This window comes from Stegostoma tigrinum, chromosome 21 (genome assembly GCF_030684315.1).
Source record: "Stegostoma tigrinum isolate sSteTig4 chromosome 21, sSteTig4.hap1, whole genome shotgun sequence".
In the NCBI taxonomy this organism is placed as follows: Eukaryota; Metazoa; Chordata; class Chondrichthyes; order Orectolobiformes; family Stegostomatidae; genus Stegostoma; species Stegostoma tigrinum.
The window spans coordinates 12439859-12466920 of record NC_081374.1 but is presented as its reverse complement, the minus strand read 5'-3'; the positions used below and the strand labels follow the sequence as shown (position 1 = coordinate 12466920).

At 39.6% G+C, this 27062-nt stretch overlaps 1 protein-coding gene across 6 annotated transcripts in view; it reads left to right on the top strand.

Annotated features, from left to right (window-relative positions):
- Positions 1 to 11678, top strand: part of LOC125462738 (AMP deaminase 2-like) — a 162136-nt gene extending 150458 nt beyond the window's left edge. For all 6 annotated transcript variants that reach the window (XM_048553026.2, XM_048553025.2, XM_048553027.2 and 3 more), the window contains one exon: positions 2242 to 11678. In XM_048553026.2, coding sequence (XP_048408983.1) covers positions 2242 to 2448 — 207 coding nt within the window. In that variant the 3' untranslated portion in view covers positions 2449 to 11678. The remainder of the gene's footprint in view (positions 1 to 2241) is intronic.
- The last annotated feature ends 15384 nt before the right edge of the window (positions 11679 to 27062 follow it).

The window sequence follows — 27062 nt, the reverse complement described above, 5'->3', positions numbered from 1 at the left end:
TTGATAATACAAGTACAATGTATCACCACTTGTTTTGTTGCTTAGACCTTGTTTTATTTCTTAGTGTTTTCTTTTTGTATGATTTACTTTAGCCATATTGAGCATTGAAGCAGTAACTAGAACAATATTTTGCTTTTTTCTCTCCCCCCCCCCCCCCCCCCCACTTTTCAATTGATGAATTCATTTTTCTGTGTCCTATAATATCAGAAAATGCTGCTCAGCATTTTTTTCACTGCATTCCTTGCTAGTTTGGTATCTTGTGGGCATGTGTTCTTGTCTATGAATCAAATAGATCAAATGGATTGCTTTACATCCAGGGGCAACACAGTTAAACCAGAGTCCATATAATTTCCTTAATACAACAATTGGTGTTAGGAATAATGGCTTCCTGTCTTTTGAAACAAAATATGCCAACAAAAAGAACTGTGGGCTTTTCAAGTAACCTGTTAATTCCCAGTCCTTTCTCATTGAAAGGTTTGCTCTTTTCAAACAGAAAGCAGTGATGTTGAACCCGTAAAAATATAAATATGGACGTCATGGTAAGATTGAGATAATTTAATGTCACATGACTGAAGCCTTGTAGCTTTGGATTTTTATTTTGAATTATCATCATCAGACTCTATAGAACACTGCTATGGTTTGATCATGTGGCTTAGGGACTCCAAGTAGTTGTCATCAAGATTTTCTAATTCTTGCTGAGGCATTTTTTTAAAGTAAAACATATAGAAAGTGAGATACTCCATGTTATTACTGAAATAGTAACTTTAAAACTAGCCTACTTTGACTTCAGTTTTATGTCAGTTGATCATGGAGTGAAATGGATAACATGCAGAGGGATCTATTTTCATACAATTTTACTTTACAGTCATATATTTTGTTTTAAAGTGGACAGGTTTTGAATGCTTAGATGAATGCTTTGTTTATTTTAGAAACGCTTTACTAAGAATACAAAAGCTGACATCACTGATAAAGAATGATGCACGTTTAAAATTGTCACTGTAGTATACTGGACTTGATATAAGGAAGGTGTGGATGGGAGAAGTGAAACTTATTGTTTTTGGAGACAGTGGTCCTGGCTTGAATTATTTTATTTCTTTGTACCTGTTAGAAATTAATTTTGAGAGCTTCCAGCTCAGAAGACCAAACCATGTGGTAGCAGTAAGGAGGAATAGAACATTATTTAATGAAGCATAAAATTAATCTTTTGGTGCTTCTACTTTAGCAATTTCTATGGACCACAACTGTTTTCTGACTCCTTGCTTCCCAAATAAGGAAGGTTTGCCATTTCTGAAAATGGGTGGCTCTTCAGAATTGCTGTGGATCTGACCAAAGTTGCAGGCGTTAGAATTGGACACATATGACCATCAAACTAAATTCAGTAGCTCCGGAATTTTTTTAAAAGAGCATGATAATGCAGTTCCTGTAAAGCAATTGCCCTCTTTCACACTATTCTATAATTATTTGCAACAGTTTATATTTTGTAGATCTCATACTTGTTGAAGTTTACTATGAATTGATTTGTTAAAAAAAATGATAATTGTCTGGAGAAACCTTGCAGGATTTGACTGAAAAATTCAACTTTAGAAGAACAAAATATTTGTAGTGATAACAGATATTGCTTTGTTGGCCTTAAATTCTTGAGTGTTTAAAACCCTCAGAACCTTTTCATGGCAGTTCAGTTCTATTTATTGTTAACACTGCAGCTTTGATGAGAGCATATTCTAACAATTATCTCAGAATGTTCCTGAGAGCTGGATTTACATGGGGTTACATTGTGATGTTTGTTTGATTTGTTTTTCTTAACACTTCAAAATAGTTTGCCAATACCAATGCAAAATCATTTAAAACATGATTGGTACAGAACTTAATAACAATCAATAATCCAGTATTTCAGTGGGGCAGTGATCAGAAGGAAGCTTACAATTCATTAGTGTTGAGGACCACCACTGTTGGGAATGAGTAATCCTAGGACGAGTCAAAACACTTGACTCAAGTGAGAGCTGGCTGGTGCTGAATACAGTTGGACAAGAATGTAGCAGTTCAAACCCATTGTTGATGTTTCATGTGCAAACCCAGGGAGGGATTTAATGAGTGCAGCCAGAATCTCACTGACATGTTGGACCAGTGGCAACTCCACATCACTTCTCTCTGGAGGTCCGGTGTTGTTACAAAATTTCTTTTGAATGCTGAATTTATGACATCCATATTTTTAAAACAACATATCTTTTTTTCACATTCCAGGTAAAGAGCTACTGGTTAGGACCAAATTATCAAAAGCAGAGCATAGAGGGTAACGATATCCGTCGCACTAATGTCCCAGATATTCGGGTTGCCTACCGCTATGAAACGCTGTGTGAAGAACTGAATTTGATTACACAGGCATTGATCACTGCAGAACAATTGGAGAATGATTCCATAAACATGACGCCGGTATCTGAATCACGATAAGCTGCTTTTTATATTTGTGAATGAAAGCCTGCACATGGAAGGCCAGTGTTGTTAAAAACCATTGTAAACTGGACACCTATAGAATGCTCGTGCATCTGGCAGTGTTTACCCCACTATGTAACTGCTACAAATAATTATTAGTACTAGGAGCATTTGAATTGAAAACAGTTTGAAAACTTTAGCTTCTAGCATACCCACAACAGGCTCTACCTTTCATTGTGCTTGTTTTACAACAATGTGTGAGTTATTTAAATCTAGTTGCCTGTTCTTTTAGATTACTTTTTAGCTGGCATGACCTGAATGTTGGAGTTGTCCAAGGTGAGGAAGTGATGAGTCCAACATGTTGCTTCTCATATGAGTGTGACTCTGTGCATTCGTTTGGTTTATTCTCAAAAGTTCTACCTCCGTGCATTCTAAGAGGTGCTATGGTACCCACCCGCTTGCCTTAGTTCCTACGCATTTCATGACCATTAAAATTGAGGGTCTGCCTCGATTTTTCATTTTTTTAAAACTGACACAGCAGCCGCTTAGCTTGTTAGATTCTCCCATAAGCATGATGTGACTAGGATGTTTAAAAATTGAGGAGCTAGAATTAGTTGAAGGAAGTTCAGCAAACATCCAACTTATACAGAGTCAACATAGTGTGGAGCTGGAGGACCGTAGCAGGCCAAGCAGCATCAGAGGAGTAGGAACATCGATGTTTTGGACCCAACTCCTACTCCTCTGATGCTGCCTGACCTCCACACTGCGTTGGCTCTGACTCCAGCATCTACAGTTCTTGCTGTATCCAAATTATACATACTTGTTGTTGAATTTGGGGCCTGAATGAGCATTCTGAGCAATCGGTTTTACTTTTAACCACTGTCATCAGCCTGATGGTGATTTCAGGATTGCTAATGCTCTTTGGTCTCCTAGGTCTAAATCAGAATGTTATGGGTTCAGTCACCACTCCAGGGATTAGAAGCTCATAATTTAGAAAGATCCTTCAATGCATATTGCTGTATTGTCAGATGTGCTATTTCTGTGATGAACTGTTAAATTGGTTTTACTTTCTGTTTGTTAACAGATGGACATAAAAGTAGTGCGGTGTTGTTTTCCGACCCCCATCCAATTATTAACTCTCACTCTGTGTCACCAAAAACAGATTAACTGGCGAATCCTGCCATGATCAATTTGCTGTTTCAGCTGCCTGCAAAATAACAATGATTAAACTTAAGAAGTAATCCAAAAGCTGTAAACCTCTTTGGGGCACACTGACTTTATGAAACCTACTTAATTTTTACTTTGAATTTCACCTTGCCTAGATTACTTTCCCTAAATATATTACATGTGATGGTGTTCACAGAATTGTGACTTGCAGAATTTGTGTTAAATAATGCAACTTTTTTTCAAAAAAAAGGTGAAGTTGAGCCCAAGTTTTTGCTTATTAATTCATTTATAAATTGAAGTCAAGCTATCTGTAGGGTGTTCGAAATCTGCTGACAGTTTGCTCAGTATTGATGATGAATCTTTGATTAAATTGCTATTTGTGCATTTGCTCGGCACTTGAGCCTAGTATTCTGCTTTTTGATAACCTTGCAGAATCAAAAGCTAACAGCTTCATTCTAGAAAATGTAGGCATATTTAAAATGGGTTGCAGCTTATACAATTGATAATTATTGACTGGGAAACAGAAGGAGGGTAACTGCCATATTGCTGCATGATAACATACTGCTTGGATACTGCTAATTTTCTGTTAAATGCTGGTGTATACATTGTTTAATAAATCCACACCTACTTACTATTCCTCAGAATGCATATCATGACCATGTTGCATTCGGCAGTGAAAAGCTACATCCTAATGCCAAAAGAGCCCTTCAGTAAAAATTACTTCTGACCTTATTAAGTAGTAATTTTGTTTCAGCTATTTGTGGAAGTGAAATTCAGACAACATGGACACCATGTTTGCTGTTCAGCTCTCTGGTATTAGAGAACTTATTGCTGGACTGGAGCTGGAGATTTTTCAGGAGGAAGATCAAGCTTTTCTAAGTGGGGAGAAAAGTTGTGAACTAATCTTTGTCTAATTGCTATTTGCTTTTAAATCCAGTGTTCAATTAAGCTTTTTAACATTCGCTTTGGCTACCTACATATTTACTGTAGTAGCATACATATTATGTAGTGTTTACCTTCATGCAATGTACACTCCCATCCTTTTGAATGGCTGTATTTTGTTTGCTATTGAAATATAGTCATATGACTAAAATAAGATGGGGGAACCCAGCATGAAATTTATACTTAGGCCCAGAGAGACAATTGTTACCACTGAAGGCAAGCCACCTACCTGAACTCTTCTTCAGCAGATGGGTTCAATTCTTGATGCTTTCATTTTGTTATACAGATCACAAAGCCTTTCAATGTTATTTACATCTATCTACTGCTCACCTAAATCTTTTACTGCCTCTATTACAGGCAACTTTCACAGATATCCTGAAACTGCCCTACAAGCCAATTAAATAATTGCCTCAGTGTTTGCATTTTTGACTGAATGATGTCACATGGTGAATGTTTCACATTTTTTTAACATCTTTTGTTGACATTTTACTAAATAGCTTTTAGTAATGTAATTTATTTTTTAAAATATAGTAAATAATGTTCATGTACTGTGACTATTTTGGTGTGGGATAATGGGATTTTATGAACAAGTTGAACTTCAATGATGTGATTCGTGCAAATGAATCACTTGGCTCTTGGAGCTTTGTAATGCCAACATCGCTATTTGCTGGCTGTACCTTCGTGCAAATCGGTTTTACATTAGCACTTTTATAACATGACTTGTTATCTGAAGGCACAATAGTCAGATTCTGTTTGGCAACACATGGGATTTCTAGAAGGTGGCCAAGAGGAGATTGCTGTAGCATGAAACATAGTATACAGTGAAAGTCCATGGTTATTCCGTGTACAATCAGTAACTCAATCAGTTATCTGACAGTGATGATGTAGTCTTGGTTTATGATTAACTAACTGTGAATCTTTGAAGGTCAGTAATGGTTAGAAAACAGTCTTTGTTAGAGACCCCAGCATCAATCCTCAAACAACTTGTTCCTCAGTGCTATAAACAATGACAATACTTATTTGTCCGAAGAAAATAGGCAGCATAGCAGGAGAGAGTTTAGGTAGCTCCTGTGGGATGAAGAAAAGCATTGGCACGAATTTAATGGCCTCAATAATCTCTGTGCTATAACATTCTTCGCTAAACATTGACATTTTTGTGTATCTAAACTGTGTCAGCAGTTCTTCTACACTGAACTTTATTTGAATTCTTTTGAACATTGTCTAAACTTTGTTAGATTAACTTAAACTGCATCTGATACATTTAAAACAAAAATTAAACTTGAGTCTCCTCTTCAGGTGCCCCACACTGTTCCCGACTGTATGAGCAACATACGCTGCCCTAATTTCTGTGGAGGTGTTCCGCAACTAACCTGTAACAGGAAAAGACAAAACCAATTACTATCAGATTTTATTCTTTTTGTTAAATCCACATTGCTACCTTGCATTTGAATGCCTCTGACAGCCCTGCTGTAAAGTACAATTTTTACAAGCCTTAACTCAATTTTAATCCAGGTCTTAAATATTGGGAGTGATTTCTTATAAAAGCCTGGGTATATCTTGAGTCTAATATTCACATGTTTTGAGGTTTATAGAGGAGGCAGAAACCAATGTAGTATACTCACGACACAGAAACACATGGGGAAGCGTAACTTCATTCTGATGATGATGTCCTTTTACGTTGGAACGTTTTAGATTCTGGCAGTTCTCCTTTGTATTAAGGGAATATTCCAATCACTGCTAAACTGACCAGAATTTTACTTTATTTGTACATTTTGTATTATTTTAAACCTTTTTGTTGCAAAACAGAATAAACCGTGTTGTTGATTGAGCTGCAAGCTATTCTCATACACGCTGTAATCATTTCACTGGAAGAAGTTCCCATTGTAGCCATTTGTTTAAATCCATTATATAGAATTATCTATATTTATAGCATTAAATATTAGTATGAGCTGTTTTAAGTGTCATTTTTCCATGCACTTTCTTGATAAGACCAAATTGTTAGAAAATGGTGTGTTCTACTAGTTTTGCAACAAAATGGAAAAAACTCTTAAAAAGCAAAAAGAGCTGGTTTACAAGAACTGGCTTACAATATTATCCAATATTATAATTCTTTAATTATAGCACTCATCATGTTTTTAATCAACAGATTAGTCAAATTAACTTTTCTAGATTAAAACGAGATGAATGCGCGAGATTGGTAACATTTAAAATGACTAAATTGAGTATGACCTTGTATTTTGTACTTTTGTAACTTTGTATTTTGTTTACATCTTAGATTTCCAGCATTTAGGTTTTAATTCTATCAGTGCTTTTCTCGATATTCCAATTAATGTGTAATCATGCTGTGATTCAGTTCATATTACATTTAAGCTAGACTTGATTCATAGTTTGTGTGTAGCTCTATCTCATTCTTAAATAGTGGATTCCTTCTGACGGCAGGTATAGCAACCATGCTAAAAGATTGACACACTGATTTTCAGTTCCAGTCAGCATGGAGAGTCTAAATAGCGTACATTCAGCTCTGAAACAAATTTAGCCGATGTTGTAAAATGCACAGATTCTGCTACTATAGAGTAAATTAAAACTGATTATAGTATACTGATCTATATGCCTGACAATCTGATTATAATAATATGATCAGCAAATATAGTGCTTTGAAGAAAATTGCTGTTGCTAATACAGAAGAAAAATGAAGATGAAAGAAAGTTGCACAATATCATATTGGACTACAAATGCAGCTAAATCAGTGAAACTCATATATCCTCTAAAGTCGTTCAATGGTTGAGAAATATTACAATACAATACAGACTGGAAATGCTGCAAATTAAATCCCAAGTGTGCCAGGATGGAACAGCCTTTGGGACATTTATCATTGTAGCACCCCTAGACCTAGAATGGGAGCTCTTTTTCTCCTTGATGGCTATGCAGCCCCCCCCCCGCCTCCACACTGGCATTGTATTTATGTGTTTCTTGACTGAGGGAAAGATTGATCTGAGTGCAGGCTGATTTTCGGCCACCACGCCCTCCATTTCTCCCTCTAATGATCTCCTACCATACAGAAAAGTACTTCAGTAACAGAGGCAGTGTTTCCACAAGGGAAAAGTAGATGAGCAGTTGGAACAGGAGTTATTTGCGAAGAATGGTAGGCATTAGCAGAAAATGGAAATAATTTTGTTAATTTTAATGCAGATTTGTGTAATGCTGTTGTCTTTCACAGTTGTATTGGCATAGATATTTTAGAGTTAAACTCTCTCTGCATTATTCCATACTCTTGTGTAAAATGTATGTAGTTAATGACATAGTGAATCATGCCTTTTCTGGCAAAGCTTAGAACATGTAAAGCAGGCTGTCCATCATCAGTAAAGCCCTCTAGCTCAGTTAATTGGACAGTTGGGATGCAAAGTAAGTCGAAAGCTTGGGTTTGATTCTTGTATCAGTTGAACTCGCCATGAAGGCCTGACCTCCTTAACTTCACCCCTCGCATGAGGCATCCTGAACGTCGGGTTAAACTCACCACCCATTGTCTCTGTCCAACGCGAGAGCATCCCTGTGGTCTTCCGGAACTATGGCAATTTCACCTTTTATTGTTGTTAGAGATTCAGCTTGTTTCATTTAAAAGCACTCCGTTGTGACAGGAAGTCCCATTCCATTTAATTAGGCACATGCTGATTGTTCAGTGGATTATAGATAGTGTTGTATGTTTAGTCATGCCACTTTTTGGAAGAGATGTTTAGCAGAGGACCTACTATCTCTTTTTGGTGAACATAGAAGATCATGCAAGCATTCAGCAAGGAGTAAGACATTCTCTTTGTACACTGGCCGGCATGTCAACCTCACAACAAAAAAAAACTTACATACTGTGCAAAGTTGCTTGCAGCATTTGCTTCCAAATGAGTGATTCCAGGTGAAAGTTGTTTACGAAGCACTTCACGATGTTGAGGACTTGGAAAATAAAACATTAATAGAAATAAATTGCATTACAGCTAGTTTAATAAGATTAGAGAAGTGTAGCACGACAAATGTGAGTCTGTAGAGCAGGGAAACTGTACTTTTTAAAACATTTTTGGAAGGGAATCGATGAGCAGTTTTTTATTTTATTTAGCCATGAGTAATTTGGAAGTTTAATGTGAAGACGTTAGAAATTTTACCAAGACTTTATAAATATTTGTTTTATCCTTATCATTAGTGTTGTGATTGACATTGGATTTGTCTGAATTTTTTTGTCACTTTGTAAGCATATTATTCTTTTTACCTGAAGTTCTGCTTAATATCTGAGATGGCTGCTACAGTCTTGTTAGGTGTCACTAATTAACTGGAGATGAGCCATAATTTATACTCCACTGTGAATTAAATAGACGGTAGTGATGCTTTTGCACAGTATTTCTCTTGGATATAATAATGCTAAATGAAACCATACCATTATTGCAAACACTAGATCAGAATATAAACTGCCTGTTAGAACAGTGCACAGGTGGACAACAGACCTGGCTTATACGGTTGATTCTATGGTTTATTCATATGTTCTCATTAAATAAACCATAGCTTTTAAAATCCTTCTGACTTGTGATTGATTGGATTCATTTAGAGTTTCGGGTCTGATTTTAATGCTTGGTTCTTGACTCTTTTGGACAATTTCAGTACTTATCAGAAAATCCACAGGGTCAGGTATAATGATTTTAAATCCTGTTCAGTTTTACTCAACGCTGAAGTCAGCAAAAAGTTTATATTGTGTCAGGTTATGACACTGACATTCAGTGTATTTCCTGCCAAATCTGTTAGGTTAAAATTAACACTGATTTCAAGGACTGTGATGTTTATCAAGTTTGATGTTTTGTACATCACTGATTTTTGTCACCTAGTTATTACGAGTGTATAGTGAGTCTACCAGGTTTAAAGATAACCTGAGTTTAGCATGAAGTGAAAATCCAATTTCAGCACAGTACTGTTTTGTATAGTAAAACTGGGTTGAAAGTTTTATTTCCAGTTGTGATGAATGTTAAACTTAAACTGGCTTTCACATAAAAGACTGCATTTGGTTTCCTGCTTTTCTCTAAACCCCATTGTCGGGCCCAGTGAATTGCATCTCAGACCCTCCTTACCACATTTTACAATTAGCGGTTATTATAAGAACAGGCTTTATAACTGACAACAGGAAAAGGGTATATCTGTAGACTGTCACCATGTTCATGGATATCTATCTGTAATAGGTGAGTTTAGAATTGAAAGTACTGTTGCTGTGCCACCATTTTATTTCTGATTGGCCTTTCTGCAAACTTTCATTGTCAGTGGAACGCTTGGAAAAATTATTAGCAGTTGTAAGTATTTGATCCTTCTGAAGCTATGAAAGTGGCTGCAGCAGTGAAAAGTCCCTGGGTTAGAGGTATTACATAACATGCAATGTTACTTAAATTGCACATATCTGCTTTTTTCTACTATTGATGAGTACTGCAGTAAATCTTGTATCAGAATATATTGAGCATTGTGAGAATTGTTTTGGGCTATACTGAGAGCCTTGAACAGACAAGGGGGGAGATGAAGTCCTTTATTAGTGTGCTGTTATTTTTAGCACCCCTACGTAGCCTCCCAAGTACATAATACAGGAGGTCTTTTGATGGAAATTCACCTTATGTCACAATTGGGGTGCAAGATCTAATTGTTAAAATTGTAGTTATTGAATTTCTGTCAAAGTAATTCGTGATTTTGGTGTTCTATTTGGGTCACGGGTATCACCAGTAGTTTTTAATACGTCTGCAGAATTTGTCAGAAATAGGTACTATCATGGAAGAAAAGACTTTGTATTGAGATCAACGCTCATGTGGTTAAATACTTCCTACGAAGTATCTGTTTTTTAAACTTGAAAAATACTGGCCTAATTTTTAACCTTTGTTTACTGTTGTATACAAATAATGCAGTACAATGTACTTCACTGCATAAGAATGCTAACTTACATCTGAAACGATGCTGTGTATTAGCTGTTCCATCTATGGCAAACCTAGCTTGATGTCTTCTGGCCTGTATTTTGCTACTTTTTTTTACAATTAGTTTAAAGATTACTATGTGTTTTGCTTTTTCTTTTGTTGCTAGATGTTTGACAATAGTTTGCCTAAAATTCTGGTTTTCACTGAAAAAATAACTATTTAGACCAAGTGTGAATGAAAAGCAAATATTTTAAAATTGATTTACCATATCATCAAACCAAATTCACAATAAAAAGTAGGAAAGCACCTGTAGAAGATTTGATGGTCTTTGAAAGCTGTCCTTAAAAGAAAGTTAATTATGATAGAGATTGCGATAAACTTGTAACTAAGTGACCAACATACATTTTCCCCCAAGTGCATTGCATGCTCTGATTTCGTGCCTGTGGCCAGAAAATGGAGACACAACATTATAATAAATTCACTGTTATGGACCCGTGCCTGTCTGTACTGTTACAGAGATCTATCTGCAAAACTCATCCAAGAAATACCAGATCTTTAAACCAATGCACAATCCAAATAATGGCAAACTGCCTTGACCTCTGATTGAAACATTCAATCTTTCTAATCATTTTGTGTAGTAGCAGATCTAAACAAATGAGAAACACTCGACTGTCGAAATATTAGCCCAAAGACAAAAGATCCTGGGATTTTGCGTAATGTTGTGTTCTTGGTACTAGATTATTAATCTGAGAATTGAGTCCAAATCTCACAACTAAAAGTTGTTTTTAAAAAACCTATTTGGCTACTGCATTTTAGGGAAGAAAATATGCCTTTCTTTCATTGTGTGTTACCCCAATACGATTAGCTCACAATTGCTTTCTGAGATGGTCTACCAAACCACTCATTTGTATCAAACTAAATTACTTTTTTTTTTGTTGAGAAAACCACAACTGCTGTAGCCTTGGAAAATAGGTTTGTATAGCTTTTCCAGTAATACGTGCATTTTTGAATAAATGCTTAAAAAGAAATGGTATTTGGCTGCTCTGTAACGTATGGTAAATGAGATTTCTGTAATTTTTGATGTGCGGGATATCATCTGTTGTTTGAGTATGCTAATGCCAATTTTGCACTGTAATGCGAATGCTTGTTAATTCTGTTATTTGAGATTGCTAAAAAATGTAATTATGCTGAAGTATTGCAATAAAGAATTGTTCAAAAGTTCTGGTGTTTTGAAGAATAATTGTGTAACAAAATGAAAGTTGCACCTCTGTTGATTTTTGAATTTATCACAAAACTGTTGTTTAAAATATACTATTTTTTAAGTTGGCATCAACAAAATCAGTAATTGCTGGAGAAACTGAGCAGGTCTGGCAGCATCTGTGAAGAAAACATTTCAAGTCTATTGACCCTTCTTCAGAACTAGTAGTGGCTAGGAAAAGGTACACAAGCTGAAGACACAGATGAGACACTAAAGAAGTAAGCAATAGGTGGAGACAGAACCCAGAGAGAGAGGACAGACAGACTAAGAATTGGATAATGGTAGGCAAGGGAGAAAGAAAAGCTGCCAATGAGGACCATAGGTAGATGCAGATGGGTTGACTGTGCAGAAAGCAGCCAATATGGTGACATGGTCTGCACTGTGGGGTGGGTAAAGGACGTGAAAGAACACCATTGAATTCTTAAAGATTCTTGTGAAGATTTTACAATCAGACAGCTCAGCGAGCAAGTCAACAATATCATCATTGAACTCTTTATTGGGTCCCCAAGCAGAAAATGAGATGATGTTCTTCCAGCTTGCACCAAGCCTTACTGGAGCACAGCAGCAAGACTGAGATAGAGATGTTGACCGGATAACATGGCAGGCAGCTGGAAGTTTGGGGTCATTTTTGCGGACAGATCATGGGTGTTCCACAAAGCAGTCACCCATTCTATGTTTCTGACCCTGCTATAGAGGAGGCCACATTCTGAGCAGCAAATACAGTTGACTAGATTGAGTGACGTGCTTGTAAATCACTACTTCACTGAGAAGGTGTGTCTGGGACCATGAGGAGGGAGCAGGTAAACAGGCAGCTGTTATACCTTGCAATCGCAGGGGAAGGTGTCTTGGGTGTGCAACAAGGTGGAGGGGGAGTAGACTAGGATGTCTAGGAAGGAACAGTCTCTATGGAAGGCTGATGAGAAGAGAGTAGGTGCCTGGTGGTGGCATCTGCTGGAGGTGGTAGAAATGGCAGCTTATGATCCTAATTGGTTGTTATTGAAAGATTATATGGCTGAGAAGGGATTCACCACTGATAACTGGCATCTTGGAGTTATACAGCATGGAAATGGACCTTTTGGTCCAACCAGTCCACACTGACCATATTTCCAAGCTAAACTCATCCCACCTGCCTGTGTATGGCATATATCCCTCCACATCTTGCCTATTCACAAATTTATCCAATGTCTTTTAAATGTTGTAACTGAACCTGCACTCTTCACTTTTTCTACACACATGAACTACTCTCTGTGTAAATAAAGTTTCCCCTCATGACCTTTTTAAATCTTTCTCCTCTCACCTTAAAATGCCGCCTAGTTTTGAACTCCCCTACCTGAGGGAAAAGACCCTAGTCATTATGTACGCCCCTCATGATTTTATAAACCTGTAGAAGGTCACCCTTCAATCTAATGTGCACCAGTGAAAAAAAGGTCCCAAACTGTCCAGTCTATCCTTCTAACTGAAGCCCTCCAGTTCCGGCAACATCCTGTAAATCTTTTCTGTACCCTCCAGTTTAAAAACCATCTTTCTAGCAGGGTGACCAGAATTACATACTGTGGCCCCTCACCAACATCCTTTTCAACCTCAACATAACCGTGCTAAATGCTGCCTTAACCATCAGTTTACCTGTGACGCAAATTTCAAAGAATTAAGTACCTGAACCCTTAGGTCTCTTTGATCTACAACACTCTCCAGGGCCCTACTGTTAATTGTTAGGTCCTGACCTTGTCTGTATTACCATGAAGCAATATGTCACATTTATCCAAAGGTCTTTGAAGTTCTTTGGAACATGATTCAGAGATGCAAATTTTGTTTTAATATAAAAATGTATTGATTCTACTTCAACAACGGTTGAGTGTTACATGCCAGCATTTCAAATATACATCTGCTCAATCCTGCCAAGTTAGTCCATAGTTCTGTGAAAAATTGCATTATAGGTAACTTTTAACTATTATTCTCATGCATGCATTATAATGGCTGTCAGGTTTTTATGTGATTAGTAAACTAAACCTGCTACCATATAATTGAAACTGCCTTGCAGGGTGGATAGTCTGTCTGATAGAAAACTATATTTGGAAATGACACATCATACGAGGAATTACTTCAATGCAAATAATTTTCATCTCTTACTTTTATTACTTTCCCCTAGGCCTACAGTGAATATTCCATCTTAGGATTGTAGAATCATAGGTGGAGAGTCTGACACAGAGTTCTATACCATCTTTGGACAACAAATGCATTTACATAACCCAAATGTGCTGAGTTTTCAAATTACCATTTGACCTTACTTTATTTTCTATATGCAATTTTGGCATTAATGTGATCTATAGATGCCAGTAACTAGTAATTACAAAATAAATTGTCAAATTAAATACAGGATTTAGTCAGCAGGTCATGTAGCGTGCATGGGGAAAAAGTTAACAGTGATCATTTCTGATTATCTAAAACTATGCCCCCTCATGCTCGCCGTCACCATCCGAGGAAAAAGGGTCTCCCTATCCACCCTATCTAACCCTCTGATTATTTTATATGTCTCAATTAAGTCACTTCTCAACCTTCTTCTCTCTAATGAAAACAGCCTTAAGTCCCTCAGCCTTTCCTCATAAGACTTCCCTCCATACCAGGCAACATCCTAGTAAATCTCCTCTGCACCCTTTCCAAAGCTTCCACATCCTTCTTGTAATGCTGTGACCAGAACTGTACACAGTACTCCAAGTGCGGCTACGCCAGAGTTTTGTACAGCTTCACCATAACCCCTTGGTTCCGGAACTCGATCCCTCTATTAATAAAAGCTAAAACACTGTATGCCTTCTTAACAACCCTGTCAACCTGGGTGGCAACTTTCAAGGATCTGCGTACATGGACACCGAGATCTCTCTGCTCATCTACACTACCAACAATCTTACCATTAGCCTAGTACTTTGCCTTCCAGTTACTCCTACCAAAGTGCATCACCTCACACTTGTCCGCATTAAACTCCATTTACCACCTCTCAGTCCAGCTCTACAGCTTATCTATGTCTCTCTGTAACCTACAACATCCTTCGTCACTATCCACAACACCACTGACCTTGGTGTCGTCTGCAAATTTACTAACCCATCTTTGTACGCCCTCATCCAGGTCATTCACAAAAAAGACAAACATCAGTGGACCCAACACCGACCCTTGCGGTACACCACGAGTAACTGATCTCCAGGATGAACGTTTCCTATCAACCACCACCCTCTGTCGTCTTTCAGCAAGCCACTTTCTGATCCAAGTTGCTATATCTCCCACAATCCCATTCCTCCGCATTTTGTCCAACAGCCTATCGTGGGGAACCTTATCGAATGCCTTGCTGAAATCCATATACGCCACATCAACTGGTTTACTCTCATCTACCTGTTTGGTTACCTTCTCAAAGAACTCAATAAGGTTTGTGAGGCACAACCTACCCTTCACAAAACCGTGCTGACTATCCCTAATCAAATTATTTTCTAGATGATTATAAATCCTATCTCTTATAACCTTTTCCAACACGTTACCAACATCTGAAGTAAGGCTCACTGGTCTATAATTACCAGGGTTGTCTCTACTCCCCTTCTTGAACAGGGGAACCACATTTGCTATCCTCCAGTCGTCTGGCACTATTCCTGTAGACCGTGGCGAGTTAAAGATCAATGCCAAAGGCTCGGCAATCTCCTCCCTGGCTTCCCAGAGGATCCGAGGATAAATCCCATCCGGCCCAGGGGACTTATCTATCTTCACCCTCTGAAGGATTTCTAATACCACTTCCTTGTGAACCTCAATCCCACCTAGTCTAGTAGCCTGTATCTCAGCATTCTCCTTGACAACATTGTCGTTTTCTAGAGTGAATACTGTTGAAAAATATTCATTTAGCGCTTCCCCTATCTCACCTGACTCCACACACAACTTACCACTACTATCCTTGATTGGGCCTAATCTTACTTCCGTCATTCTTTTATTCCTTAAATACCTATAGAAAGCCTTAGGGTTTACCCTGATCCTATCTGCCAACAACTTCTCATGACTCCTCCTGGCTCTTCTGAGCTCTCTCTTTAGGTCTTTCCTGGCTATCTCGTAGCCCTCAAAGTGCCCTAACTGAGCCTTCACATCTTATCCTAACATAAGCCGCCTTCTTCCTCTTGGCCAGAGATTCCACTTCCTTCGTAAACCATGGCTCCCGCGCTCTACAGCTTCCTCCCTACCTGACAGGTACATACTTATCTAGGACACACAGGAGCTTTTCCTTGAATAAGCTCCACGTTTCTAATGTGCCTATCCCCTGCAGCTTCCTTCGCCATCCTATGGTCCCTAAATCTTGCCTAATCTCATCGTAATTGCCTTCCCCCAGCTATAACTCTTGCCCAGTGGTATACACCTACCCCTTTCCATCACGAAAGTAAACCTAACAGAATTGTGATCACTATCACCAAAGTGCTCACCTACTTCCAAATCTAACACCTGGCCGAGCTCATTACCCAGTACCAAATCTAATGTGGCTTCGCCCCTTGTTGGCCTGTCTACATACTGTGTCAGGAAGCCCTCCCGTACACACTGGACAAAAACTGACCCATCTATAGTACTTGAACCATAGTGTTCCCAGTCAATATTTGGAAAGTTGAAGTCCCCCATGACAACTCCCCTGTCTCTCTCACTCCTATAGAGAATCATCTTTGCTATCCTTTCCTCTACGTATCTGGAACTATTTGGAGGCCTATAGAAAACTCCCAACAGGGTGACCTCTCCTTTCCTGTTTCTAACTTCCGCCCATACTCCCTCAGTTGACGAGTCCCCAAACATCCTTTCTGCAACTGTATGTTGTCCTCGACCAACAATGCCACACCTCCCCCTCTTTTACCATCATCTCTGTTCTTCCTGAAACATCTAAATCCCGGAACCTGCAACAACCATTCCTGTCCCTGCTCTATCCATGTCTGCGAAATGGCCACAACATCGAAGTCCCAGGTACCAGCCCATACTGCAGGTTCACCCACCTTATTCCGGATGCTCCTGGTGTTGAAGTAGACACACTTCAAACCAACTTCTTGCTTGCCGGTGCCACCTTGCATCACTGAAACTTTATTTCGGACCTCCCTACTCTCAACCTTTTCTATACTCGAACTACAATTTTGGTTCCCATTCCCCCCTGCTGAATTAATCTAGTCCTATTTGCCAGCATTTGGCCCATATCCATCTAAACCCTTCCTGATCATATACCCATCCAGATGCCTATTACATCTGTACATCACTGCCTCTGATAACTCATTCCATCCACGCACCCACCCTTTGCATGGAAAAATTGTTCCTGAGTTCCCTTTTAAATCTTTCCCCTCTCACCTTAAACCTATACTTTCTAGCTTTGGACTCCTCTATCCCAGGGAAAAGACCTTGTATATTCACCCTATCCGTGCCACTCATGATTTTATAAACCTCTGTAAGGTCACCCCCAGCTTCTTATGCTCCAAGGAAATTAGCCTATTTAGTCTCTCCCTAGAGCTCAAGCCCTCCAACCCCTACAACATCCTTGTAAATCTTTTCTGAACTCTTTCAAGTTTTGCAACATCTTTCCCACAGCAGGAAGACCACAACTGCATGCAGTATATTAGGACTGATGACTAAATGTTTGGTCATAGAGGTCAGTTCTAAATAGAAGCATTCTAAAAAGAAAAAAATCCCAGAGATTAGAGAGCAAGGATCTAAAGGTATGGATATCAATAATAGAGCAATTAAAGTCAGAATACATAGATCTCTGTGCTTCTCCAATCCTGTCCTCCTGAGGTACATACAGATGGATAGGTTCAGGGATAGAGAGGGGTGAAGCCACTATTGGATTTGAAATAAAGACTGAGAATTTTAAAATGAAAACACCTGTGAAAACTTCTATGACCCAGAAATTGGAGTAGGACTGGCAAAGTGTGGTTTGGGAGTTCAGAAGCTATTTCTTGCTTGCAATGTTTGAGCCATTATTCCAACTTCACTTACAATTTTGTGTAGACAATAATGTGTATGTGAAAATCTGATTACATTGATTGTTCATTAGAAAACTGTGTATGCTTTATAAAAAATAGTGGAATAGATTTACTGTATCACAATCTAACTCATTAAAATATTAAAACTATAATATTTTACAGTAATTATCTACTCCACCTGAATATGTGGAGGTAATATTTTGTATTTCGGCTTTAGAGGAGCTGTGCTTCTTAAGAATCCCCCAGCAGAAATCCTTCTGGAGCACTACAGCCTAACATGCCTTGCATGATCACTCTAACTTCACTCTGCCTATAATACATTTCAGGAAAGGGCGTACCTTTTTAAAAAATCTGATTCAGTTCATGAGAGTCACCCTGAAAAAAAGAAGTGCATGTTTTGAATATTCCTCTCCTGCTTGCAATGTTCCTCTCACCCCAATACCATTTTTTTGTGTGGTAATGGGTGCACGATACCAATAATACCTTACCCAAGTTCATCATGACGGAGTAATTGGAAAAAAGTATCGTAGTTGAACCTACCTCCATAATGGAAATCCACAAATGCATCCACTGCATCTGGAGTCACTAAAAGGTTGACAATCCTGGCTGAGTTTCGTTCCTTTAGCACCTGGCCACTCACTAATTGTAACATCTATTGCCCCAGTTGACAGCACATAAACTCTATATAAGATTTTATTTCTTTGAAAGCAACTGTTTGAAAAAGTGTTTCAGGATCTGCTCCAATTTTTCCTGGGATCTTAAACCATCAGTGGATGATGTGCGCTGCTGGTTCTGCTGGAAAGTCAATGGGTAAATCAGAAGTATTGTGATTTTTAAAAAAAATTTTACATAAAGGCATAAGGACTGACAAAGATGTTATTGCTACAAAGGATAAAAGCCTACATTAGTAAGATGGCAATGATTCCTGGAACTTGTTGGTATGTTTTCTCCTGCAATTTCTAACAGACTGGTAAGAATTCAAAAATATGTTTCCATTCTTCAGAACAGGCAACACAGTTAGTGTGTGCTTTATGCTAACCTCAGATCTAGCACTATGCATATATTAACCACCTCAAGATGGATTAGCAACCATATCGGAAGGGGTGGCACAGAGACAATGTTATTGGACTAGTGAACCAGAGGCCTAGATAAAAATTATGAGTTCATGAATTTGAGTCCTATCTGACAGATGGTGGAATTTGAATTCATATTTTTTTTAAAAAAAAGCATTCTAGAGCTAGCTTAAGTTTGCAGATGACACCAAAATTGATGGTATAGTTCACAGTGAAGGTTATCCAAGATTACAAAGGGATCTTGATCAATTGGGCTAATGGGTTCAGGAGTGGTAGATGGAGTTTAATTTGGGTAAATACAAGGTATTGTATTATGGTAAAATGAACAAGGGTAGAACTTATACAGTTAGTAGTAGGGCCCTGGGTAGTGGTTGTTGAGCAAAGAGAAACCTAAGGGTTTAGGGTATGTGCTTCTTTGAAATTTGCGTCACTGGTAGACAGGGTGGCTAAGAAAGTGTTTAGCACGTTAGTCTTCGTTGCTCAGACCACTGAGTGTAGAAGTCACGACATCATGTTGAGGTTGTACAGGATGTTGGTATGGCCACATTTAGAGTACCATGTGCAGTTCTGGTCACCCTGCTATAGAAAGGGTATTATTAAGCTGGAGCAGGTCCAGAAAATATTTACTAGAATGTTGCCAGGAGTTGAGGGCTTGAGTGAAAAAGAGAGGCTGGATAGGTAGGGACCTTTTTTCCCTGGACCGGAGGAGGTTGAAGGGTGACCTTTATAGAAGTTTATAAAATAATAAGGGGCATAGTTATGCAAATAGCAAAAAGTCCTTTTCCTAGGTGGGAGTTCAAAATCAGGGAGCATATTTTTAAAGTGAGAGGAGAAAGATTTAAAAGGGTCCTGAGGGACAATGCTTTCATGCAGAGTGTGGTTTGAATGTGGAATGAACTGCTAGAGAAAGTGGTAAATGCAGGTAGTTACAACATTTAAAAGACACTTGGATGGGTACATGAATAGGAAAGGTTTAGAGGGATTTGGGCCAAATGCTGGCAAATGGGACTAGATTAATTCAGGATTTCTAGTTGGCATGGACAGGTTGGATTAAATGGCCTGTTTCCATGCCATACATCTCTGCGTTTATGATTCTAAGCAGAACTAATTTAGCTTTGGAAACTTGGCGTGGATAAGTTGGACCAAAGCGCTTGTTTCCATGCTGTATGACTCTATAAAGAGAGACAAAGTTGACGTCTTGAATCTGTGACGTTTAATTTTTATTTTAATTTTGGATTTCCAATATCTAAAACACTTCTGTATTGAAAGTGTTTTGCTAATGTCAGGAGCATGCTATCTCCCCTCTAACTACAACAGATCATTTTAATCATTGTACCAATAACTAGTGCAGGAATAGAGAGCACCTTAAATAATATTACACAGGTTCTCCATTCGCTTTGCAATGAGCCAATATCATAAGCATTGAGAGGGATATTTTATCTGAGAGTTAGTTCAGAGATGTTTGGGTACTTCGTTTGGACAATAATTCATTCAGGCTTTATCTGTGACATTCATTTACAACAGCAGAGTCCTTACTCAAATACTGTGTCCATATCTTGGCAGGCAGACTCGGACAAAACTGTTTCAAGGATTCACGTAGAATGTGCATGAAAACTAAACCATTCAGCCCAACGGACCTACACTATCCTAGGGTGGGGGCTTTCAGGATTAGGGAGCATATTTTTAAGGTGAAAGGAGAGAGTTTTTTTGAAAAAACATGACGGCCAAATTTTTTACACAGAGTGGTTCGCAATTGGATTAAACTTTCAGAGGAAACAGTGGCTGTGGGCGCAGCTACAACACTTCAAAAGACACGTAGAAAGTACATGAATAGGAACGGTTTAGAAGGATATGGGCCAGGAGCAGGCAGGTGGGACTAATTTAGTTTGGGGTTATGGTCAGTTTGGACTGGTTGGACCGAAGGGCCTGTTTCCATGCTCTACAGTTCTATAACTATGACTATTGGTTATTTTTCATAAGTGTTCTTTCACTCACTTTACCAGCAAATATTGATATTTACCAGCGTTTAACTGAAAGTGCAAGAGGTTTCTGGTGTGGAACAATGTAGATCTCCAAGGGTCACATCAAGACTGCACTGCTGGCTGTTTCAAAATTTATCAGAAGTAGGTATTCATGACTATGTACTGTGGTACAGTCCTGATTAGAAGAGGCACAGTATTTTCTAATCAACCTATTCAGAAACGGTATGACAAACTTCTGGAGCAGGTGCAGCTTGAGCCTGGGTCTCCTAGCTCAGAGGTAGGGAGACTAGCACTGTGCTGCAACAGCACTGCCACACCCGCACCGCCTCCCTACCCCACCCCCCCCACCACCACCAAACGAGGGGCAAGTATTTTTGTTGTCAACCTGTTCGGATATGTAATTACAAACCTCTGGACTGACTTGAACCCAGACCTCCTGGCTCAGGGGTGGGGAACACTAGCACTGCATCATGAGGACCCTGAGTAGAGGGGCAGGACATTTCTCCTCAATCTGTACAGAGACTCTATTACACATGTCTGGAGCAGGTGGGACTTGAATGTGGTCCTCCTGGCTTAGAATTAGGGACATAACCTCCTCTGCTTTGTGTTGACATGGTGCAGTGATAATCTGTGGAGGCAGTGGCCTAATGGCATGAACACTAGACTATTGATCTAGAAACTCAGCTCATGTTCTGGAGATCTTGGTTCAAATCCTGCTGTGGCAGATGGTGGAGTTTGAATTCAATAAAGGATCTGAATTTAAGGATCTAGTGATGACTATGAAACTATTGTTGATTGCTTGAACAACCCATCTAGTTCATTAATGCCCTTTGGGGAAAGAAATCTGCCCATCCTTACCTGGTCTCCACACCTGCAGCAATGTGGTTGACTCTTAACTCCCCTTTGTATGATTAGGAATGGACAAAAAATACTGGTCTAGGGAGAGATGCTCACATTCCATGAGTGAATTTTTAAAAAAATTGCAGCAGTGCGCTAAGAAACTTCCTCCACCTATTTCAATATGATTGCAGTTAATCCAGGCTCAGAAATGGTAAGTGACACTTGGTGCATTGTGAAGACAAATAATGGAAACAGCACCATGCTGATGCAAAGCACTTGTAGCACAGAGCAGGCCAATTAGCCCAAGGGTCTATGACGGTCAGAGATACCACAGAGGCCCGTTCCTGCTCTTTCTCATCTAACTCCTTCAAATCCCTGCTTGGATGGAATTTCACAATGCTCCCAGGATCCCGTGGCCCCCGAGGGAGCCTGTGCCCCACAACCTGAGCCCCCTCTGGAATTTTAATTCTGTGTCTTTTAAAGATGTAAAATGGTGAGCCCTGAACAGACTGCTGCTACCTACCATCCACCTCTTCGCCTTCATCTACCGCCCAGACACACCTTGGTGTGCATATTTACACCGGGCGGCTGGGATCCCCTATGGAGGGCTCTCTATACAGGAGTTCTCCCCCTTTCCCTTGGGGATCTGGTGTGGAGGGTGTTGTATGCAGTGGTCCCATGTAACCACAGATCGTGATGGTTCATGGACTGCCAGCCCAACTTGTCTGTTTTGCAGTGCTGTGGAGTCCGTGGACCATGTATACACTGAGGGGTGTGGGGGGGGGGAGGTGGGTGTTGCACTCCCTTTTCAGTTATCTCAAAGACCTCTTTTTGTGTTTTCGGTTGCACTTCAGCCCCACGCTCCTGATCTTTGGGCACCTGCTGCTCGTGGGTCTGCTCCTGGGCCTGGCAAAGCTGGTCATTAACGGGTCCAGGCAGTGGGCTGTGAGCGAGGTGTTGTTATGGTCAATGGCTTCCGTGGCTACGTCTGCACCCAGGTATCCCTGGAGAAGGAGCACACTGTGTGCGCTGGTGCTATTGATGCCTTTCGGGATAGGTGGGCACCGTGGACTGTGGAGTGCTTTCTTTTTGCCCCACAGACTCTATTCAGATTTGATCCCTAGCCTCCCCCTCACTTTCTCTTTCGTGTTGACACTGCCCAAGGGGGCTCTGCTTGATAAAGGTCCTTTTGGTCACATGGTTGTTTTACCCGATGGCAGTATGTTAATAAAGCTATTTGTACACCATGTCTCACACCCATGCACACACAACATAGGTGCTGGGGAAAATAAGCATCACTGCTGGATGGTAGTAGTGTAGGAAGGAAACAAAAATCTAACTCCTTCAAAGATAGTAGGAACTGCCGAAGCTGGCGACTCTGAGATAGCAAGATGTAGAGCTGAATGAACACAGTGGGCTTCTTCAGAAGGGTCCAGACTCGAAGCATCAGCTTTCCTGCTCCTCTGATGCTGCTTGGCCTGCTGTGTTCATCCAGCTCTACACCTTTGTTATCTCTAACTCCTTCAGAGTGATTTTTCTGTTTTTCCTGATGTACTCAACTAATTTCCCCTTAAATATACATTCATTCAAAGCCTCAGCTCCTTATGATAGCAAATTGCATATTTTTTAACCACTTTTGCTGAGCAAAAGAAAATTCCCCTGAAATCTGCACTTGAGTCATTACCGACTATCCTGTTGTAAGATTTTGATGCCTGCCTTGTTGCACCAGTCAATAGGTCGGAAAGTCTAGTTTCAGCAACCTTTTTAGGAAATATCTGAGTCAGCCTCTGCCTTTATCTTGTCTATCACTTGTAAAGGATGTAAACAAGTGATATCTATCAAAACTGAGTGCTTATATATCGACAAATCCATTGACCCTTTGATGCCTCATACTCAAACATTTAGTCCAAGCTACCAAAGGACACTAATCCTAGTCAATTATACTCTCCAAGAGAGCCATGTATCATTTGACATGTATTTACATAAGAAATAGGAGCAGGAGTAGATCATCTGGCCCCTCAAACCTGCTCCCCTGTTCAACAAACACAAAGCTGATATAACAAAGTGCGAGGCTGGATGAACACAGCAGGCCAAGCAGCATCTTAGGAGCGCAAAAGCTGACATTTCGGGCCGAGACCCTTCATCAGAAAATGAAGGGTCTCGGCCCGAAACATCAGGTTTTGTGCGCCTAAGATGATGCTTGGCCTGCTGTGTTTATCCACCTCCACACTTTGTTATCTCAGATTCTCCAGCATCTGCAGTTCCCTTTACTTCAAACACAAAGCTGATCTCTTTTTTGACTTACCCACCCGATCACCATAACGCTTAGTTCCCTTACCGTTCAAAAATCTATTTCTACCCCAAAAAACATTTAACAAGGTAATCCCAACTGCTTCACAGGAAAGGGGATTCCACAGATTCATAACCCTTTGGGTGAAGAAGTTCCTCCTTAACTCAGTCCTAAATCTACTCTGCCTTATTTTGATGCCATGCCCCCTTGTTCTAGGTTCACGCCAGTGGAAACAACCTCCCTGCTCCTATCTTATCGATCCCCTTCATAATTTTATATGTTTCTATAAGATATGCCCTCCCCCCCTCATTATTTTAAATGTCAATGAATTCAGTCCCAGTCTACACAAACTTGCCTCATAAACCAACCCTCTTAATTCTGGAATCAGCCTAGTCGACCTCCTGTGCACCACCTCTAATGCCAGTACAGCCTTTGATCAAAACTACACACTGTACTCCTGGTGTAGCCTTTACAGCTGCAGCATAAGCTCCCTGGTTTAAAATTCCATTTCTCTAGCAATGAATTTGTCTTCAAGACTATTTTAAGGAGTGAAAACAAAGCAGTTGGTTAGTCAGTCTTCTCGAAGTTCCTTGCATTTGCTGGGCTGAGATCATTTAATCAAAACATAAATTAATTGCAACAAAGATGAAACCTATGAGGTGAAAATAGAACTATTTTTAACCTAACTTTTATACACAACAGGGATAACCATATATGGATTGTTCAATACATAAGTTAGTTGAGCGATAATGAGCTTAAAAAGGTCATCAGGGTTAAAATGCATAGGGTTCAATAAATAATAATTTAAAGTTTCGAGAAGATTTGTAGCTGAAGTTGTGGATGAGGCTGTAGACTTGCTCGCCGAGCTGGTAGGTTTGCTCACAAACATTTCATCACCCTGCTAGGTAACACCATCGTTGCACCACCGGTGAAGCGTCGATGTTCTGTCCTGCTTCTTATTTATACACCTCAGTTTGTTGGGGTGTTTGGTCTCACTTCCGGTTCTGTTTCTCAGTGGTTTGTACGCAGGGTCTAATTCAGTGTGGAGTTCCGTTTGGAATACCAGGCCTCCAGGAATTCGCTGGCAGGTCTCTGTTTGCCTTGTGCCATTATGGATGTGTCGTCAAATCCGTGTCCCTCTTTGTTTGTGTGTAGTGAGACAAGTGAGAAATGGTGGTGTCTCTTTGTGGCTAGTTGATGTTTGTGTATCTGTATTGTCAGCTTTCTTCTTTCGTCTATGTGGTGTTTCTCACAGTCCTTGAATGGTATTTTGTATATTACACTGGTTTTGGGTATAGGATCCTTTACATTCTGGTCTACAACTCAAAATAATAATTTAATTCCATTACCTCAGCTGTAATGATGTGATTTAAACTATTGTGTCTGAATCATTAGATAAATAATTGTTTTACTGAAAAGACATGATCGTGGCAGGTACTAAATTGTAATGGCAGTGTCAATAAAACAACTAATTGCAATTAACGACACAAGACATTGTGGCTCAGTGGTTAGCACTGCTGCCTCACAGCACTAGGGGTCTGGGTTCAATTCCACCCTCAAGCGACTGTCTGTGTGAAGTTTGCATGTTCTTCCTGTGTCTGTGTGGGTTTCCTGTGGATGCTCTGGTTTCCTCCCACAGTCCAAAGATGTGCAGGCTAGGTGGATTGCCCCATAATGTTCAGGGCTGTGTAAATTAAGTGGGTTATGGCTGGGTGGGATGTTTTGAAGTTTGGTGTGGACTTTTTGGGCCAAAGGGCCTGTTGCCACACTGTAGGGATTCTATGATCTGAACAAAAATATGTATAAAATAATGAAAGGATTATACTGTTAATAATTTTATTGTACATTCTATGAAGTAACAGATTGGCTTCTTTTGCAATCTATTTGTTCTACATTTTATTAGTTTGGTAATTTAACAATAGTACTATCTTACATAAAAGCAAAATGCTGTGAATGCTGGAAATCTGAAATAAAAACAGAAATCATTGGAGAAACTCAGCAGGTTTGGCAGCAAATGTAGAGAGAGAAATAGTTAACATTTTGAGTCCAATGACTCTTCAAAACTGGACTTATAGCAAGGGAGTATAAAAGAGGAGATTGCTGCATCATACAGGAGGCAACATGTTGCTATAGAGCATATCAATATTGATAGCACTCAGCCATGGCTTGGCAAAGCCAATAACAGAAGTTATGAAAAGATATAAACCCCCTAATCCCTATCTGGCACTATGTTCAAAAACTGGGAATCATCCAGTAATGCTGTATCAAATTTTTAAAAATAGTAAACCGAGGAAGGAAAAGATACAGCATTTGATTCAGGAGGAACTTTGTCTTCACAACAAGAGAAGGTATTGGAATAGCACAGTGTGGAGCTGGAGGAACACAGCAGGTCAGACAGCATCAGAGGAGCAGGAAAGTCAATGTTTTGGGTCAAAACCTGAAGAGGGTCCCAACTTGTAACATTGACTTTCCTGCTCCTCTGATGTTGTCTGACCTGCTGTGCTCCTCCAACTTCACACTGTTTTATCTCGAACTCCAGCATCAGCAGTTCTTACTGTCTCCAAGGTATTGGAATAAACTTGTGTGTACCATTCTACCGAGTGACCCATAGAAATTACCTGCACAGTTGGTTTTGGACAAGGTGCTAAATTTATTCAATTCTTTATGAAATATTTAATAACAAATGTTTTGAAGCAAGAAGAAATGAGGTTAATTCCCAGAATCGTTTATGTCTGTAGCTTTTTAAATCTGTTAAAGATAAAAATAAGTAACTGTCCTAACATTTTTTCTATCTTATCACGAACTAGTCAAGAAACACAAGGTCTTGGAGAAACTCAGCAGGTCTGGCAGTATGGTACACGCTGCAGCTGCAGCATTAGCATGGAGGATTGAATGTTGAAGGCGGTGGATGTGGTGTGAATCAAGCAGGCTGCTTTCTCCTGGATGGTGTCAACCTTCTCAAGCGTTATTGGAGCAGCACTCATCCAGGCAGGCGGGGCATATTCCATCACACTTTTGACTTGTAGATAATGGTTATGATTTGAGGAGTCAGCAAGTGAGTTATTTGCTGCAGAATTCCAAGTCTTTGACTTGCTCTTTTCTGAAATAACATGATTGATATGGCTGATCCAGCTCACTTTCTGGCAGCAGTAACCCTTTAGGATGTTGATAATGAGGAATCCGTTGAGCCAAT